This window comes from Scyliorhinus torazame, chromosome 30 (genome assembly GCF_047496885.1).
Source record: "Scyliorhinus torazame isolate Kashiwa2021f chromosome 30, sScyTor2.1, whole genome shotgun sequence".
Lineage (NCBI taxonomy): Eukaryota > Metazoa > Chordata > Chondrichthyes > Carcharhiniformes > Scyliorhinidae > Scyliorhinus > Scyliorhinus torazame.
The window spans coordinates 23,737,488-23,756,788 of NC_092736.1; the positions used below are offsets into that span (position 1 = coordinate 23,737,488).

At 49.3% G+C, this 19,301-nt stretch overlaps 1 protein-coding gene and 1 long non-coding RNA gene across 2 annotated transcripts in view; one reads left to right on the forward strand and one right to left on the reverse strand.

The window, feature by feature from the left end:
- LOC140404437 (uncharacterized) lies at positions 1–9,675 on the reverse strand. Its single transcript, XR_011938507.1, has 4 exons — positions 9,491–9,675; positions 2,980–3,094; positions 2,105–2,219; positions 1–793 (listed from the first exon to the last, which is right to left on the reverse strand). It is a non-coding gene; the product is annotated as an uncharacterized lncRNA (long non-coding RNA).
- Positions 3,191–19,301, forward strand: part of LOC140404436 (uncharacterized) — a 25,695-nt gene continuing 9,584 nt past the window's right edge. Inside the window, exons 1-3 of the mRNA XM_072492974.1 lie at positions 3,191–3,891; positions 15,629–15,758; positions 19,103–19,285. Coding sequence (XP_072349075.1) covers positions 3,745–3,891; positions 15,629–15,758; positions 19,103–19,285 — 460 coding nt within the window. The 5' untranslated portion in view covers positions 3,191–3,744. The remainder of the gene's footprint in view (positions 3,892–15,628; positions 15,759–19,102; positions 19,286–19,301) is intronic.

Here is a 19,301-nt window from a genome sequence, read left to right on the forward strand (position 1 = left end):
GTCGCCTAAAGGAATATAGAGGCACTGATTAGATTTAGATTTATTGTCACGTGTACCGAGGTACAGTGAAAAGTATTGTTCTGTATACAGTTCAGGCAGATTGTTCCATACATAAAATACATAGGACTTACAATAAATACACAATGTAAATACATGACATCGGGTGAAGTATACGGAATATAGTGCTACAACTAGAGAAGATGTGTAGAAAGATCAGTCAGTCCATAAGAGGGTCATTTAGGAGTCTGGTAACAGCGGGGAAGAAGCTGTTTTTGAATCTGTTGGTGCGTGTTCTCAAACTTTTGTATCTTCTGCCTGATGGAAGAGGTTGGAAGAGAAAATAACCCAGGTAGGAGGGGTCTTTGATTATGCTGTCCACTCTCCCAAGGCAGCGTGATAGATCGGGCTGTGTTCACGACTTTCTGTAGTTTCTTGTGGTCTTGGACCGAGCAGTTGCCATACCTGGCTATGATGCAGCCAGATAAGATACTTTCTATGGTACATCTATAAAAATCATACGAGTCATTGTGGACATGTGAATTTCCTGAGGACGTATAGGCGCTGTTGTGCTTTCTAGGTCATATCTTCAACGTGGGTGGACCAGGACAGTTTGTTGGTGATGTTTACACCTAGGAATTTGAAACTGTCAACCTCTCCATCTCTGCACCAATGATACAGATGGGCGTGGACGACACTTTGCTTCTTGAAGGCGATGACTAGCTCCTTAGTTTTGCTGACATTGAGGGAGAGATTGTTGTCATTGCACCATGCCACTAAGTTCTCTATCTCCCTCCTGTGGGTTAAAACCATAACAAGAGACCATCTTGTTAAAGTTGCATTAATAGGTATGAAGTACTTCATGCATATGCTCAACATAAAATGGGGGGAAATAATTGCAAGTTCTATCACCGAGTGTATCCAGAATAAGAGAAAGCTTTGTACTTTTACAATAAGAATAATCTTTATTAGTGTCTCAAGTAGGCTTACATTAACTCCACAATGAAGTTACTGTGAAAATCCCCTAGTCGCCACACTCCGGCGCCTGTTCGGGTACACCGAGGGAGAATTCAGAATGTCCAATTCACCTAACAAGCACGTCTTTCGGGACTTGTGGGAGGAAACCGGAGCACCTGGAGGAAACCCATGGGGACACGGGGAGAACATGCAGACTCCGTACAAACAGTGACCTAAGCCAGGAATAGAATCCGGGTCCGTGGCGCTGTGAAGCAACCGTGCTAACCACTGTGCTACCGTGTAAAATAAGAACAGAAAATGCTGCCAGGCAGGAGAGAGAAACAGAGTTAACGACGCTTCAGAGCATTTATATTGTGCCTTTCAGCATTCTCAGGAGCTTTTAAAGTATTTTGAGTGGAGCCATATGCCGAAACATAGGAAGCACAGTAGCTAATTTACACGCAGCAAGTTCCCATAATGATGACCGTGAAATCATCACCGATCATCATAAAAAAACATCTGGTTCACTAATAACCTCTCAGGAAGGAAAATCTGCCGTCCTTACCCGGTCTGACCTACATGTGACTGCAGATCTACAGTAGTGATGTTGAATCTAGAATGCCCTCTGAAATGCCCTAGCAAGCCATGCACTGTGGATGTTACCCACACCACATAGACCACATGGACCACAGGGCGGCACGGTAGCACAGTGGTTAGCGTTGTCGCTTCACAGCTCCAGGGTCCCGGGTTTGATTCCTGGCTTGGGTCATTGTCTGTGTGGAATCTGCACGTTCTCCCTGTGTGGGTTTCCTCCGGGTGCTCCGGTTTCCTCCCACAGTCCAAAGATGTGCGGGTTAGGTGGATTGGGCATGATAAATTGCCCTTAAGTGTCCAAAACGGTTAGCTGGGGTTACTGGGTTGCGGGGATATGGTGGAGGTGTGGGCTTGGGTAGGGTGCTCTTTCCAAGGGCTAGTGCAGATTCACGGGCCAAATGGCCTCCTTCTGCACTGTAAATTCTATGAATATGACTGCAGTGGTTCAAGAAGGCACCATCTTCTCAGGGGCAAATAGGGATGGGAAATAAATGCCCACATCCCATGATTGAAAAAAGAAACAGCATGTGACTGAACCAGGCACTGAAGAGTTAACCTTCGGCTATGTTTGGAGGGAAATGTATCAAGCTCCACTGTGTTTCCTGAAGCTAGGTTGAATTTGTCCAGAATTTGCTGCCGTCACTACCACTTGAGGAACCTCCTTGTTTTGCCTGTGAGAGAAAGAGAATATTTGGATTATTAAATGTATTAAATGAAAAACAGACTAAAAGACTAATACAGGCTTGTGGAAAAGTACTGCTTGGACAAGGAAACAGATGTACATGAGGAAGTGGAGAAAATGAAGAAGTAGGAATAGCATTAATAGAAGAAATAATAATAGGTCTGAATATTGAGCAAGATAGATGGGAAGGGCTTGGCAAAATAGATGAGTGGACAGTCTTAAAGACATAATCAAGCCACTGAGGCTGTGCAAATGTCATGGGGAACCACCCACTGGACAGAAGGAGTACGTAAACGTGAACATATAATGTATGATGAAGGCGTATAAGGAAGAATGTGAAGCTCAGTGAAACCTGATCCAATCAGGAGGAGAGGGCAGGAGAATGATAAACAAATAAAGTGTATATAAACAGACAAAACAAGCTATTTGGTGTGCTCCTGTCTAGGAGGCACCCGACTCTGCAGACTTGTATAAGATTGCCCTTTAGTGTCCAAAACGGTTAGCTGGGGTTACTGGGTTGCGGGGATAGGGTGGAGGTGTGGGCTTGGGTAGGGTGCTCTTTCCAAGGGCTAGTGCAGATTCACGGGCCAAATGGCCTCCTTCTGCACTGTAAATTCTATGAATATGACTGCAGTGGTTCAAGAAGGCACCATCTTCTCAGGGGCAAATAGGGATGGGAAATAAATGCCCACATCCCATGAATGAAAAAAGAAACAGCATGTGACTGAACCAGGCACTGAAGAGTTAACCTTCGGCTATGTTTGGAGGGAAATGTATCAAGCTCCACTGTGTTTCCTGAAGCTAGGTTGAATTTGTCCAGAATTTGCTGCCGTCACTACCACTTGAGGAACCTCCTTGTTTTGCCTGTGAGAGAAAGAGAATATTTGGATTATTAAATGTATTAAATGAAAAACAGACTAAAAGACTAATACAGGCTTGTGGAAAAGTACTGCTTGGACAAGGAAACAGATGTACATGAGGAAGTGGAGAAAATGAAGAAGTAGGAATAGCATTAATAGAAGAAATAATAATAGGTCTGAATATTGAGCAAGATAGATGGGAAGGGCTTGGCAAAATAGATGAGTGGACAGTCTTAAAGACATAATCAAGCCACTGAGGCTGTGCAAATGTCATGGGGAACCACCCACTGGACAGAAGGAGTACGTAAACGTGAACATATAATGTATGATGAAGGCGTATAAGGAAGAATGTGAAGCTCAGTGAAACCTGATCCAATCAGGAGGAGAGGGCAGGAGAATGATAAACAAATAAAGTGTATATAAACAGACAAAACAAGCTATTTGGTGTGCTCCTGTCTAGGAGGCACCCGACTCTGCAGACTTGTATAAGGATGAATAAAACTAACTTGCTTCTAGTATTTTGTCCTCCGTGTCAGTGATTGTGAGCACACATTCAAATCTCACACCTGGATACAAGTGCTGGATACAGTCAGGACGCAGTAACCTTGTGCTCTCTGGACTATGGCACAGGAGTAAAAACCTTTGCCTCCCAAGATGCAGTCGAGTGGGATCGAGTGGACGGCGGAGGAGTACAGTCTGAAGGAGTTCCTGAGAACATTCCCGACATCTTTGCCTAAAATTGTTAAAGTCACCGAGGGCTTCCTGGGTCGCCAAGAAGTGGACACTCTCAGTGCCAGCACAGTAAGCAGCTTATTGCCACAGTCTTTCAACCCAGAGAAACTCGACAGAAATGAACAGATTGATCTGGCAGATTCTATTTTTTTTAAATATCTTTTTTCCTTTTCTGAGTTACCAAGCCAGGGCTCAGAGTGTGGGTCAGGGGCAAACCCCTAATCCAGCTCCTCGCCTGCTCCAAAAAACTCATTCAAATTGAATCAAATTCATGGTCCCCACAAGAGAGACATACCAGATCTGAACCAAAGGCTCAATCTACAGAGACTTGATCTTAGCCAAAAGGCTGAGAAGCGATGATCTGGCAGATTCTAGGGAACAATTTCTCCCTAGTTGAGTTTCTCAGTGCGTGTTGTTCTCGGAACCAACAAGGATTCCTGTGGGCTGCAGATTATTTCCTCATCTTGAGTCATCTGTCGGGCGCTTTCTTTTGTTTCGAGCAGTGGAAATGAAGGACAGTAATTCTGTGCACTTTTAATACAGTCTGATTTTCATATCTACAGGGCTCCCTCTCAGGTGGAAAGAGTTGCTGAAGGGATATTGCATTCCATAACTTGTTGGAAAGCTATTTAACTCTGGAATGTTTCCAAGTTACTGCTGGAAGTGGGAATCTGGGGCGAAATTCTCCGGAAACGGCGCGATGTCCGCTGACTGGCGCCCAAAACGGCGCAAATCAGACGGGCATCGCGCCCTCCGCATCTTTGGGGGCCGAGCCCCAACATTAAGGGGCTAGGTCGGCGCCGGACGAATTTCCGCCCCTCCAGCTGATGGAAAAGGCCTTTGGTGCCCCGCCAGCTGGCGCGGAAATGACATCTCCGGGCAGCGCATGCGCGGGAGCGTCAGCGGCCGCTGACAGCTTCCCACGCATGCGCAGTGGAGGGAGTCTCTTCTGCCTCCGCCGTGGTGGAGACCGTGGCGGAGGCGGAAGGGAAAGAGTGCCCCCACGGCACAGGCCCGCCCGCAGATCGGTGGGCCCCGATCACGGGCCAGGCCACCGTGGGGGCACCCCCCAGGGCCAGATCGCCCCGTGACGCCCCCCAGGACCCCGGAGCCCGCCCGCGCCACCTTGTCCCGCCGGTAAGGTAGGTGGTCTAATTTACGCCGGCGGGACAGGCATTTTAGCGGCGGGACTTCGGCCCATTCGGGCCGGAGAATCGAGCGGGGGGGCCCGCCAACCGGCACGGCCTGATTCCCGCCCCCGCCGAATCTCCGGTGCCGGAGACTTCGGCAATCGGCGGGGGCGGGATTCACGCCAGCCCCCGGCAATTCTCCGACCTGGCGGGGGGGCCGGAGAATTTCGACCCTGATCATTTACACTCACTAGAAAACTTCATTTTTGCATACTTGAAATAAAAGTCTGATGTAGAATTTTCCAGCACAGAAAGAGGCCATTTGGGCCATTGTGTCGGTGTTTTCCAATCCCATTTTCCAGCATTTGGTGGTTCTACAATGTTGTGAGGGTTCCCCTAGGGGGAACTAGGGGGCATAGCCTCAAAATTAGGGGAAGTAGATTTAGGACTGAGTTTAGGAGGAACTTCTTCACCCAAAGGGTTGTGAATCTATGAAATTCCTTGCCCAGTGAAGCAGTTGAGGCTCCTTCATTAAATGTTTTTAAGATAAAGATAGATAGTTTTTTGAAGAATAAAGGGATTCAGGGTTATGGTGTTCGGGCCGGAAAGTGGAGCTGATCTGAGTCCACAAAAGATCAACCATGATCTCATTGAACGGCGGAGCAGGCTCGAGGGTCAGATGGCCTACTCCTGCTCCTAGTTCTTATGTTCCCGCCTCCACCACCCTCTCAGGCAGCCAATTCCAGATTCCCATCACCTGCTGGGTGGATAAGCTCAAATGTCCTCGCAATCTCCTGCCCCTTACCTTAAATCTATGCCCCCTGGTTATTGACCCCTCTACTGAGGGGAAAAGCTTTTTTCCTACCCACCCTATCTATGTCTCCCTCATAATTTTGAACACGTCGATCAGATCCTCCCTTCAGCCTTCTCTGCTGTAAGGACAACAACCCCAGCCTAACCAGCCAATCTACATAGCTGTAATGCTCCAGCCCAGGCAATATCCTGGTGAATCTCCTCTGCAGCCTCTCCAGTGCACTCACATCCTTCCTATAGTGTGGTGACCAGAACGGTACAGTACTCTAGCTGTGGCCTAACGAGGGTTTTAGACAACTCCGTCGGTTTATTCAAAGTTTACGTGATTCTTTTACGTGATTTTCTTGTGGAATGTAAATAATGACCCTAGACTCCCTGTGGGTGAGCGGTTAATTCCATGCCCATGACATATTTGCCAATCTCTCCTTAATTCCGATCTATCACTGACATTCCATCCTCTCTTCGCCGCCGCCCCCCCCCCCCCCCCCCCCCCACCCTCTCCAGGTTTATACATTTCAATCCCTTTTCAGTTCTGTAGAAGGGTCATGAGAACTGGAAACATTCACCGTGTTTCTCTCTCCACAGACGCTGCCAGACATGCTGGGTTTATCCAGCATTTTCTGTTTTTAATTCTTGCGCTGCTGTAGTCCATCTGGGTGAAGGCATTCCGCAGTGTTGCTAGGTTCAGAGGTTCCATGGTTATGCACAGACCCAGCGACAGTGAAGGAATCTTGCCAAAGGCAGGATGGTGTGTGGTGTGCAAAGGAATGGGCAGTGAAAGAAAAGCAGAAAATGCTGGAAAATCTCAGCAGGTCTGGAGAGAGAAGGGAGCTAACATTTTGAGTCTGGATGACTATTCGTCAGAGCTGGAGAGAACTGGAAATGGGACGAGATTTATACTGTAGTGGGGGAGGGTTTGGAGCAGTAAGGGCTGGAGAGAGGGCCAGCGTTAGGTGGAGGCTAGGGAGAGATTGACAAAGATGTTGTGGAAAAAAAGACAGGGAATGTAGATTAAGGCTAAAATGGGTGTTGATAGGGCAGCACAGTAGCACAAGTGATTAGCACTATGGCTTCACAGCGCCAGGGTCCCAGGTTTGATTCCCCGCTGGGTCACTGTCTGTGCGGAGTCTGCACGTTCTCCCCGTGTCTGCGTGGGTTTCCTCCGGGTGCTCCGGTTTCCTCCCACAGTCCAAAGATGTGCAGGTTAGGTGGATTGGCCATGCTAAATTGCCCCTTAGTGTCCAAAAAAGTTAGGAGGGGTTATTGGGTTACGGGGATAGGGTGGAAGTGAGGGTTTAAGTGGGTCGGTGCAGACTCGATGGGCCGAATGGCCTCCTTCTGCACTGTATGTTCTATGAGATTGGAACATTAAGAGGTTAGAATGTGTTAATAGCAGAACAAAGGTGAGTGGTATGTCAAATGACAATCTGGAATAGGGAAGAGATGGCCCTAGTGGGATGGGGTGGGGAAAGGGGAGACAGTAGTAAGGGGAAAAAGATGGAAAGCGGGACGAAAGGGAGGATGGAAAAATGAATATTGGACAAACGTAAATAAAAAAGGTGAAGGCGAGGAGAGACTTCAGAGCCTGAGGTTGTTGAACTCCATGTACAGTCGGAGAGCTGTAACATGCTTAATCAGAAGATGAGGTGCTGTTCCTCCAGTTTTCTCAGCGGCAGGGACCCGGGTTCAAATCCGACCTTGGGTGACTGTGTGGCGTTTGCATTTTCTCCTCATGAGACTCGATGGGCCGAAACACCTCCTTCAGCACTGTAGGGATTCTATGAATATTACAGCAAGCCAAGGACGGTCATGTTGACATGGGAGCAGGATGGTGTGTTGAAATGGCAAACGACAGGATGGTCTGTGTCCTGCTTGTGGACCCAAGTGTTCTGCAAAGCAGTCACCCAGTCTGCGTTTAATAGAGTAGAATAGAATAGAATAGAGTAGGGAGCAGCGAATGCAGTAGACCAGATTGAAGGAGGTGCAGGTGAAGCGCTGCCTCACCTGAAAAGAGAATTTGGGCCCATGAATGGTGAGCAGGGAGGAGGTAAAGGGGCAGGTATTGCTCCTTCTGCGATTGCATGGGAAGGTGCTGTGGGAAGTGAGTGAGGTGTAATGGAAGAGTGGACCAGGTCCAACTTCTCCATCGCCATTGGACCAATGGACAGTGAAGATGTGGCTTGCATATCGGTGGTCATGTTCTTCTCTATCGTTAAAAAGTAAAATGTCTCTCTGGCCACCAAGGACCCGGGTTCGATCCTGGCCCCGGGTCACTGTCCATGTGGAGTTTGCACATTCTCCCCGTGTCTGCATGGATCTCAGACCCACAACCCAAAAAGATGTGCAGGGTAGGCGGATTGGCCACGCTAAATTGCCCCTTAATTGGAAAAAATGAATTGGGCACTCTAAATTTTTTTTTAAGTTACACAAAATGTACAGCCTGTATCCTGCCTTTGAAACCAGAAAACCAGTTTTGCAGCATTCATTATGTGAATGTATTTCAGTCCAAGGAGCTACGAAACTGATGAGACTGATTAATGAATGCCTGTGAAATCCAAAGAGGAGGTAAAGTGGAGAACAATCAAGAAATGTTTACACAATGCAAGTTGTGCACAAAATGCATTTGAATTGTCATGGTGACAGGGGAGGTTTTGGTGTGTGTTCTGGGTTGGCAATTTCACCTGGCCACAAGAGGAGAAAATAATTAGGTTTATTGTTCAGTTAGTATTCATATACAAGTGAACCTGATTATGTGGATATACCAATTGGGATATGGGCTCTTCCAACAATTAAATATTCAGTGAATTGTTTGAAAGAGTGGAAGCTTTGCAAATGCACCAAGCCTTGATTTTGCCTTTGAGTCATTGTTCATGTATCCAATCTCCATTAATAAGATCCTGTGCTAATCAATGATTAACCATTTTACAGCACAAATAAATTAACCTGAAGCAAAACTTCTGCTTTTTTTCCCCAATAAGAGATATACTAGACCCAAGCTAACAAGAACAGGCAGCATGGTAGCACAGTGGCTAGCACTGCAGCTTCACAGCTCCAGGGTCCCAGGTTCGATTCCCGGCTTGGGTCACTGTCTGTGCGGAGTCTGCACGTCCTCCCCGTGTCTGCGTGGGTTTCCTCTGGGTGCTCCGGTTTCCTCTCACAGACCAAAGATGTGCGGGTTAGGTGGATTGGCCATGCTAAGTTACCCTTAGTGTCCAAAAAGGTTAGGGGGGGTTATTGGGTTACGGGGATGGGGTGGAGGTGAGGGCTTAAGTGGGTCGGTGCAGACTTGATGGGCCGAATGGCCTCCTTCTGCACTGTATGTTCTTGGGCTTGATCTAAGCCAAGCTTTGCTAAGCAACAGAACATACAAGGCTGGTTTAGCTCAGTGGGCTAGACAGCTGGTTTGTAATGCAGAAGAAGGCCAGCAGCACGGGTTCAATTCCCGTACCAGCTAAGAATTCTGAATTCTCCCTCTGGGTTATGGGGATAGGGTGGTGGTGTTGATCTTGGGTAGGGTGCTCTTTCCAAGAGCCGGTGCAGACCCGATGGGCTGAATGGCCTCCTTCTGCACTGTAAATTCTATCTATGTACCCGAACAGGTGCCGGAATGTGGTGACTAGGGGCTTTTCACAGTAACTTCATTGCAGTGTTAATGTAAGTCTACCTATGACAATAAAAAAGATTATTATTATGTTGTGAAAAGCAACCTGTGGAGTGGCTCTAACCTGTAAACTTTTCCCTCCTGCTTCCACATCAAGATCACTTGGGAAAAAAATGATTTACTTTCTCATCAGTGGCCTTCTATGGTGCCTTTAGAAGTTGCTAGCGAGGCTTCAGTAGACCCAGAAAAATTGAATATGCAGTCTGCGGAGCGCAATCTCCAACCAGTACCTGCTGAGTTTGAAAGCAGAATCCTAAAATGGCATTAAGAACCCTGATTAGCATTTTCTTTTTTTTTAAATATTTTTTATTCTCCTTTTTCACATTTTCTCCCAAATTTACACCCACCAACAATAAACAATTATCAGTAACAAATATGTCAATCCCCATATCAATAACGATCCCATCCTCCCAACAAATCCCAAACATTAGCCCGAATGTTCACACAAAACAAATGACAAAAAGGAATTAGGGATCACCCATAGTCGCCATTAACACACACAGCAACTCTCTCACCCACACGCCCCAACTAATGTTTGATGTTATCCATTTCTTGAAAATGCATGATGAATAATGCCCATGAATTGTAGACCCCCTCCATCCTTCCCCTCACTTCAAACTTAACCTTCTCAAGAGTCAAGAATTCCAACAGGTCTCCCCGCCACGCCAGGGCACAGGGCGGAGAGGCTGCTCTCCAACCCATCAGGATCCGCCTTCGGGCGATCAACAAGGCGAAGGCTACAACATCCGCACCCATTTACAACCCTGGCTGGTCCGACACTCCGAATATGGCCTCCCGGAGGCCCGGGTCCAGTTTCACATGCACCACTTTAGAAATTACCCTAAAAACCTCCTTCCAGTAATCCTCTAGCTTTGGACAGGACCAAAACATATGAACGTGATTAGCGCCCCCCCCCCCCCCCCCCCCGCCGCAACATTCACACACATCTTCTACTCCTTCAAAGAATCGGCTCATCCTCGCCCTTGTGAGGTGTGCTCTGTATATCACCTTCAGCTGTATCAGCCCCAACCTCGCGCACGAGGTGGAGGCATTCACTCTCCGGAGCACCTCACACCAGAACCCCTCCTCCATATCCTCTCCCAACTCTTCCACCCACTTTGCTTTGATCCCTTCCAGTGGTGCCTTCTCCTCTTCCAAAATAACTCCATAAACCGCTGACACTACCCCTTTCTCCAGTCCCCCTGCCGTCAGCACCTCCTCCAGCAATGTGGAGGCCGGCTCCACCAGGAAGCTCTGAATCTCCTTTCTGGCAAAATCTCGAACCTGCGTGTATCTAATCATTTCCCCTACTCCAGCCCATACTTCACTTCCAGCTCCTGATTAGCATTTTCAGTGCGTGTTTCAGATCAGCTGCCCGGAGGCCAGGAAGCCTTCAATGTGAAAGCTGTACGGCCTCAACCGGGAACTTGGATTCATGTCGCATTATACTCACCCCCCACCATCTGGCCTGGGCTTGTGAAATCCTTTTTAAAAAAAATATATTTATTCAAAATTTTAACACCGTTTTTCACCCTTACAAACAGCCCCCCCCCCCCACCCCCCCCCCCCCCCCCCACCCCGTAACAAAAATAAAGAAAGCGCACATAGCAAGACATCAACATGGTAAGTCGATGTTATACAGAGCTTTGTACATTGGATTCCTCTCGTGCATGTCAGTTTTCCCGATCCTTCATGTATTTTCTTGCTCAAATACCCCCCAAACAAGCCCCCCTCTCCCTCCTCCCCCCCTCCCCCACGCAAAACATCCCCCCCCCCTCCACCCCCGGGTTGCTGCTGCTGCTGACCGACCTTCATCTAACGCTCCGCGAGATAGTCTAGGAACGGTTGCCACCGCCTGTAGAACCCCTGTGCAGACCCTCTCAAGGCAAACTTTATCCTCTCCAACTTGATAAACCCTGCCATATCATTTATCCAGGCCTCCACGCTGGGGGGCTTTGCCTCCTTCCACATTAGCACGATCCTTCGCCGGGCTACTAGGGACGCAAAGGCCAGAATGCCGGCCTCTTTCGCCTCCTGCTCTCCCGGCTCGTCCACTACTCCAAATAGTGCTAGACCCCAGCTTGGCTTGACCCGGACTTTCACCACCTTAGATACTGTTCCCGCCACTCCCCTCCAGAACCCCTCCAGTGCCGGGCATGACCAAAACATATGGACATGGTTTGCCGGACTTCCTGAGCACCTCCCACATCTGTCCTCTACCCCAAAGAACCTACTCAGCCTCGCCCCCGTCATGTGCGCTCTATGAACCACCTTAAATTGTATCAGGCTAAGCCTGGCACACGAAGAAGAGGAATTAACCCTACTTAGGGCATCAGTCCACAGCCCCTCCTCAATCTCCTCCCCCAGCTCCTCCTCCCATTTACCTTTCAGCTCCTCTACCAACGCCTCCCCCTCTTCTTTCATCTCCTGGTATATTGCCGACACCTTGCCCTCTCCGACCCATACACCCGAGATCACCCTGTCTTGAATCTCCTGTGCCGGGAGCAACGGGAATTCCCTCATCTGTCGCCTCACAAACGCCCTCACCTGCATGTATCTGAAAGCATTTCCCGGGGGTAGCCCAAACTTCTCCTCCAGTGCCCCTAGGCTCGCAAACGTCCCATCAATGAACAGGTCCCCCATTCTTCTAATCCCCGCCCGATGCCAGCTTTGAAACCCCCCCCCCCCCCCCCCCCCCGTCTATCCTCCCTGGGACAAATCAATGGGAGTCTCCCATTGCACCCCTGTGCTGTCCCCACTGGCCCCAGATCTTTAGCGTTGCCGCCACCACCGAACTCGTGGTGTAGCTTGCGAAATCCTACCAACTGTCCTGGCTTGAGACAATTCACACCTCTTTAACCTGTGATTATCCCTCTCTCCAGTTGCTCCGTTTGGACCTGTAAAGACTTAATTACTGCAAAGACTCGCATTCAAAGTATCGTCTTGCATCACTGATTTTGTCTATATATGTGTTTCTGGAACCCACCTCTTCATTCACCTGAGGAAGGAGCAGTGCTCCGAAAGCTAGTGATTCCAAACAAATCTGTTGGACTTTAACTTGGTGTTGTAAGACTTCTTACTGGGCGCACCCCAGTCCAACGCCGGCATCTCCACATGTGAAAGCTGGCTGCGGATTGGATACAGGGTTCCACCAGTTGGAATTCATCCCTCGAACTCTGACTTTGTGTCCCAGACCCACACACCCACTCTATCTCTCTCTCTACAGATGCACACACACTCTCTCTCACACATACACTCTCTCTACAGACACACACTCTCTCACACATGCACACACTCTATCTCTCTACAGACACACACACAGACACCCACTCTCAACAGACTCTACACACTTGCACCCAGTTTCGCACCAACTTCACTGTGCCGACGCCGGATCTAACCGGCATCGATAGTACTAGTCCTCTTGAACGTGGACCAGGGGCCTCTTTGGGCAGTGGAGGCCTTTGAGTGGTCCCCTGGCTCTCCCGCTGGCACCTAGGCACTTTGGCACTGCTAGACTGGCACTTTGGCACTGCCGCCCTGGCACTGCCATGGCGGCACTACCAGGAGCACTCAGTATGGCAGTGCCCAGTGCCAGGGTGGCACTGCCAAGGGTCAGGGCCTGAGGGGCGGGGGGGTATGGCCTATGAAAGGAGGGATGAGTGGATGTATGAAGGGTAGGGGGTAAACGGCGGGTATGAAGATGCCTCCAGAAGGTTGGGGGGGGTAAAGGGTGGGAATCCTGAAAGGGGGGAGGGAGGCCCAAAAGTGGGCTTGGGGAGGCTTGGAATAGGGGGGGCCTCAGCGACCCCATAGCGGGGTGTCCTCACTTGGGGGGGGTGGGTAATGCCCATGTGTGTGGGGGTGACATTTCCCGTGGGTGTGGCGGAGCCTTAAGTTCACTGAGAGATCGGGACACCCTTTCAAAATGGTGGCCCAATCTTTGAGGAGCCGGTCTGGCCAGCAAGTTCAGCTCCCCAGTGATGAAAATAATTCTAAGTGTGGGCTTAACCAGGGAGACCAGGGCTGGATAAAGTGACTCAGTGTGGTTAGATAGCTGCGACTCGCTGACAGAGCCAGGGAGAAATTCCCGGCCAAACCCACCTGAAATGACACTTGGAAACGTTTCCGTTAGATCGTTCCCAATCTCTATAGACATACACACTCTCTCTACAGGCATACACACTCATACACACATACATACAATACTGACCACTGTGCCACAGTGCGCCCATGTGGATGCCCAGGAGTTTGTGACCCAGAGGCCAGCTGACCGTACAGAAGGTCTTTAGGTATACGGAGATCCACTGACATGCACGAGCCAGTGCTTATTCATGCTTTAACACTCTCCAGCACCTCTGAAGCGCTGATCTCATCCTGCCATGGAAATGTGTGAGACAGCAAAGGTTCTGTTTATTTTCCTCCTCCCCATCTTATATGTTGTCCAGCTCCCACCACTTATGAAGAAGTGACCAGAGGACACAGGCTTGGTAGCCCTGCAGTTTGGTGTTCTCAGTCAAGTTGCTGTTACTCCACACTCTCTTACTCAGATAGGACATAACAACTGCGGCTTCTCCGATGCGTGTTCATTTCAGCACCAAAAGATATGTGGTTGCTGATTGTAGGAAGGAACAGGAGATTTATATTGACAAGGAGCCGGATTCTCCGGTCCCCCAGCCACGTGTATCTCGGTGGCGCGCCGTTCGCTGGCAGTGGGATTCTCCACGCCCGCCGCTTGTCAGTGGAATTTTCCATTGAAGCCACCCCCTCGCTGCCAGGAAACCCGTGGGAAATTCCGGCGGGAACTGAAAATCAAAACGGCCGGAGAATTTCGGCCAAAGTGTGAACCGAGGACTTTGGCAGCTCAATCATCTCATCCGGCAGAAACTGTGAAGCACAAAGTGTGGCTGAAATATGTGACCCGCTTAAAATAACTTTAATTCGATTAACTTTGGAACAAAGATTAACTGAAGTCGAAGCACCATTAGATTCCCTCCTGGCGCACACTTGGCTGAGCTTGGAGTGGGATTACACTTGTGTTCATCATAGATTAATCATAGAATTTACAGTGCAGAAGGAGGCCATTCGGCCCATTGAGTCTGCACCGGCTCTTGGAAAGAGCACCCTACCTAAGGTCAACACCTCCCCCCCCTATCCCCATAACCCAGTAACCCCACCCAACACTAAGGGCAATTTTGGACACTAAGGGCAATTTATCATGGCCAGTCCATCTAACCTGCACATCTTTGGACTGTGGGAGGAAACCAGAGCACCCGGAGGAAACCCCACGCACACACGGGGAGGATGTGCAGACTCCGCACAGACAGTGACCCAAGCCGGAATCGAACCTGGAACCCTGGAGCTGTGAAGCAATTGTGCTATCCACAATGCTACCGTGCTGCCCTTGTTGGACCGTGTTGCAAGAGACTGATTGTGCGTCGACAATAAATCATATGAACTGCCTGGATATGTGGTGGAGCTAGGTGGCATTTGGCAATTTGGATAGAAACAATGGGGTAAAGGTAGGAGAATGGCACTAAGTCATAATGCTCATTTGGGGAGACGGAGACGACATGATGGGCTGAATGGCCTCCTACGCTGTAACAATTCCGTGATCTGTGATTCTCTATTGTCCTACGTACCCTCCTCTTCATTTCACTGGACTACTTGCCATTGGATATATCCAGGCAGTATTTGTGGTAAATGAATGGTGAAAGTTACAAGCCTAATGTTGACTGTTCGCGTTCACAGATGCTGCCTAACTTGCCGAGTGTTTTCTGCTTCTGATTTTCAGCATCTAGGTTCATTTTGTTTTGTCGCCTCTCTACTGACCCAGATTCAAATTAGAACCATTCCAGGTTTCTATGGATTCCAACTTGCTGGAGCCACAGTTTATCGTGGTACGACATCCACATCCTCCGGATGAAAGCTCTTTATAATGATACACACTATTCCTACCAAACTGTGGTCTAGTGCAAGGAGCCTGAACATTCAGTGTCTCCATGCCAACCTGAATTGAATTAATTTATTCAGAAATGTGTTTTTAAAAATAATGCAATTCATTGAAAGAATATTCGGAGTGAAAGTCATAATTTAAGTATCCACAGTGGAACGTTTTTGACCGACAGTGCCAAACTAAGTCTGTGTAATAGTGTTTGTACAGCCCAGCACACTGATTCATCCTCGTATCTCTTTGTTCTTGCAGGTTCTTAGGATCCATTGCTTATTCTTACAAAGGAGAGCAATTGTGGAATGCAAAAATGGATCAATCCTGTCAATTCCTGTAAACCTGGAGTCAATGGTGTTCAATGTCGTGGATCAGAAGCATAAAACAGGTACTTTTGTTTTTCAAATGCTTCAGTAATTATCGCCTGAAGCATTGGACCAGGTTGAGCGATAGCACATTCAGCGAGAACGAATCTCGTCCTTTGATTAAATATTAATTCGAAGTTCGTGCAAACAAACAAATTAGGAGCGGGAGTAGGCCGTTCGGCCCCTCGAGCCTGCTCCGCCATTCACTAAGATCATGGCTGACCTGATTGTAACCTCAACTTCACACTTCTGTGTGCATCAAACAATGCAATGGGAATTTTAAACGGGAGACACTTTTCCCCATTGGCTCTGACTAATATTCCTCCCACAAACCAATAAAACCTAAAAAAATATGTTTTAGTTTCTCAGGATGTTATCGACACTGGCAAGGTCATATTTATTAGCCATTTTTCATTATCCTGAGGAGGGGGTTGTGGGCCTCCTCCTGAAAACCCTTCTGCTCTCACATTGGTGTTAGATGGGGATATTCAGGATATTAGCCCAGCCGCATTATGTATCTGGCGGCAGAGGGGAATGCAACTGGATTTCTTTCACAAAATTATTGTGTCAACATAAAGGCATTAGACCTTCAATGATAATGTTCGTGTGATTCAAGCCTGAGTGGTTCAAACATCAATTAGTAGATTCATACCACACACAGAAGAGTCAGACGATGACCATCTCCAACAAGAGAACGGCTAATCCATCTCCCCTTGATATTCAATGGTGATGCTATTGTCAAATCTCCCACCAACAACAATCTGCGGGTCACTGTTGCCCAGAAGCCTAACTGGAGCAGCCACATGAGCATTGAAGCGCCAAGAACTATAGGCAGAGGCTAGGTACCCTGTGGCAAGTAACTCGCTTGCTACTCACTATGGACGGCATGGTAGCACAGTGGTTAGCACTGTTGCTTCACAGCACCAGGGTCCCAAGTTCGATTCCTGGCTTGGGTCACTGTCTGTGCGGAGTCTGCACATTCTCCCCGTGACTGCGTGGGTTTCCCCCGGGTGCTCCGGTTTCCCCCCACAAGTCCCGAAAGATGTGTTGTTAGGTGAATTGGACATTCCGAATTCTCCCTCGATATATCTGAACAGGCGCCGGAATGTGGCGACTCGGGGCTTTTCACAGTAACTTCATTGCAGTGTTAATGTAAGCCTACTTGTGACAATAATAAAGATTATTATGATTATTACTTCCCGACTCCTCATTCACCATTCACAAAGCACAAGTCAGGAGCACAAGACGGAATATTCTCCATTTACCTGGATGAGTGCAGCTCTAACAACACTCAAGAAATTCAACATCATCCAAGTCTGTTTGTTCAGCACCCCAACATTGCAGAGCTTTAGGAAGGGCAATTATGGATGGGTAATAAATGCTGGGCTTGCCACTTTGGATCCTGTGAACAAATGGAAAGGGCTGTAATATGTTGAATATTATTAGTGTTTCTCTCACACAACTAGTCAACAAAATTACATTAACCTTTATTATTGTCACAAGTAGGCTTACATTAACACTGCAATGAAGTTACTGTGAAAATCCCCTAGTCGCCACATTCCGGCGCCTGCTCGGGTACACAGATGGAGAATTCAGAATGTCCAATTCACCCAACAGCACATTGGACTTGTGGGGCAGGATTCTCCGACCCCCCGCCGGGTCGGAGAATCGCCGGGGGCTGGCGTGAATCCTTCCCCCACCGGTTGTCGAATTCTCCGGCACCAGAGATTCAGCGGGGGCGGGTATCGCGCCGCGCTGGTTGGCGGGCTCCCCCCCCCCCCCCGGCGATTCTCCGGCCCGGATGGGCCGAAGTCCCGCTGCTGGAATGCCTGTCCCGCCGGCGTGGATTAAACCACCTCTCTTACCAGCGGGACAAGACGGCGCGGGCGGGCTCCGGTGTCCTGGGGGGGGGGGGCGATCTGGCCCCTGGGGTTGCCCCCACGGTGGCCTGGCCCGCGACCGGGGCCCACCGATCCGCGGGCGGGCCTGTGCCGTGGGGGCACTCTTTTCCTTCCGCCATCGCCAGGGTCTCCACCATGGCGGAGGCGGAAGAGACCCCCTCCACTGCGCATGCGCGGGGATGCCGTGAGCGGCCGCTGACGCTCCCGCGCATGCGCCGCCCAGCAATGTCATTTCCGCGCCAGCTGGCGGGGCACCAAAGGCCTTTCCCGCCAGCTGGCAGGGTGGAAATCAGTCCGGCGCGGGCCTAGCCCCTCAAGGTTAGGGATCGGCCGCTCAAGATGCGGAGGATTCCGCACCTTTGGGGCGCTGCGATGCCGGACTGATTTGCGCCGTTTTTGGCGCCGGTCGGCGGACATCGCGCCGATTACGGAAAATTTCACCCGTGGGAGGAAACCGGAGCACCCGGAGGAAACCCATGCAGACACGGGGAGAAAGGGCGTCATCCAGCACTTTCTTGGCACCACCACCTCTTCCTCCTCCTCCCCCTCCTCCTCGTCCCATTCCTCCACCTCCTCCTTGGCCTGTCGGGCAGGGAGGCCTCCAGCCTGAGCGGCTGCCACCTGCCCCTCTGCGGCCTGCTCCTTTGCTGCAGCCTCCGCCTCCTCTCTGCGCCACCTCCACTGACACTGCCACAGGGCTGCATACAGGGCAGCAGCCCCCGCCACAACGGCCAACATCGCTGGTTGGTGACCAAACATGATAATCTGCAGGGGGTGAGGGGAAAACATGTCATCATGGCACATACACCCATGCACAACCAGGTACCATGGGCTACATGGTCGCCCAGGAGCTCTCCGACTGTTCAGCCTGTCCCCGGCCCACTCCCTCACCCTATCCCCATAACAACAGCCAACATCTTTGGACTGCGGGAGGAAACTGCAGCCCCTGGAGGAAACCCACACAGACATGGGGAGAGCGTGCAAACTCCACACAGACAGTCACCCAGGGCTGGAACTGAACCCATGTCCCTGGCCCTGTGAGGCAACAGTGCTAACCACTGTGCCGCCCATTAATCACAAGAGTTAATGTTCCTGAGAGCTTAGAATTAGAGCTTTGATTGTTTAATATACCACACTTATTGTTTGATAGACTGCACATGTATATTAAAGGGATACACGTGGCACTGTGGAGTTGGAGGAGAAGTGATTGTAGAACACAGTAAAGTTGGAGTTGAAGAATCAAGACTTGCTTTCTAGTTCTTATTACGGAGATGCCACTGAGGACTAACAGTGCACTCTCCACCAATTTATAAAAACCTTTGAGTTAAAAATGATGCCTTCTTCAGAAGATTGAATAGAATGGAAAATTCACAAGAAACAAAATTCCAGAAACCATTGAGGAGCAAGCTGGACAAGCCAAATAAACTTCTCTCATTTCATTCTTTCACATGTCACTCTCACAACAGGCCCCTTTACAATGAAGGAGGTGTTGCTCCATTTCAACTTGCCCGTCACCATCACATCTACAAAAGACCTGACCTTTCGAGAAATGTACAATCCCCGTTCGAAGGATCAGGAATTAAAACAGATGACTGTCAAGCAGACATACGATCAAGAATACCTCTTGGGTCACTCTATGTTAGAAAGTGGCAAGTACATGATTTA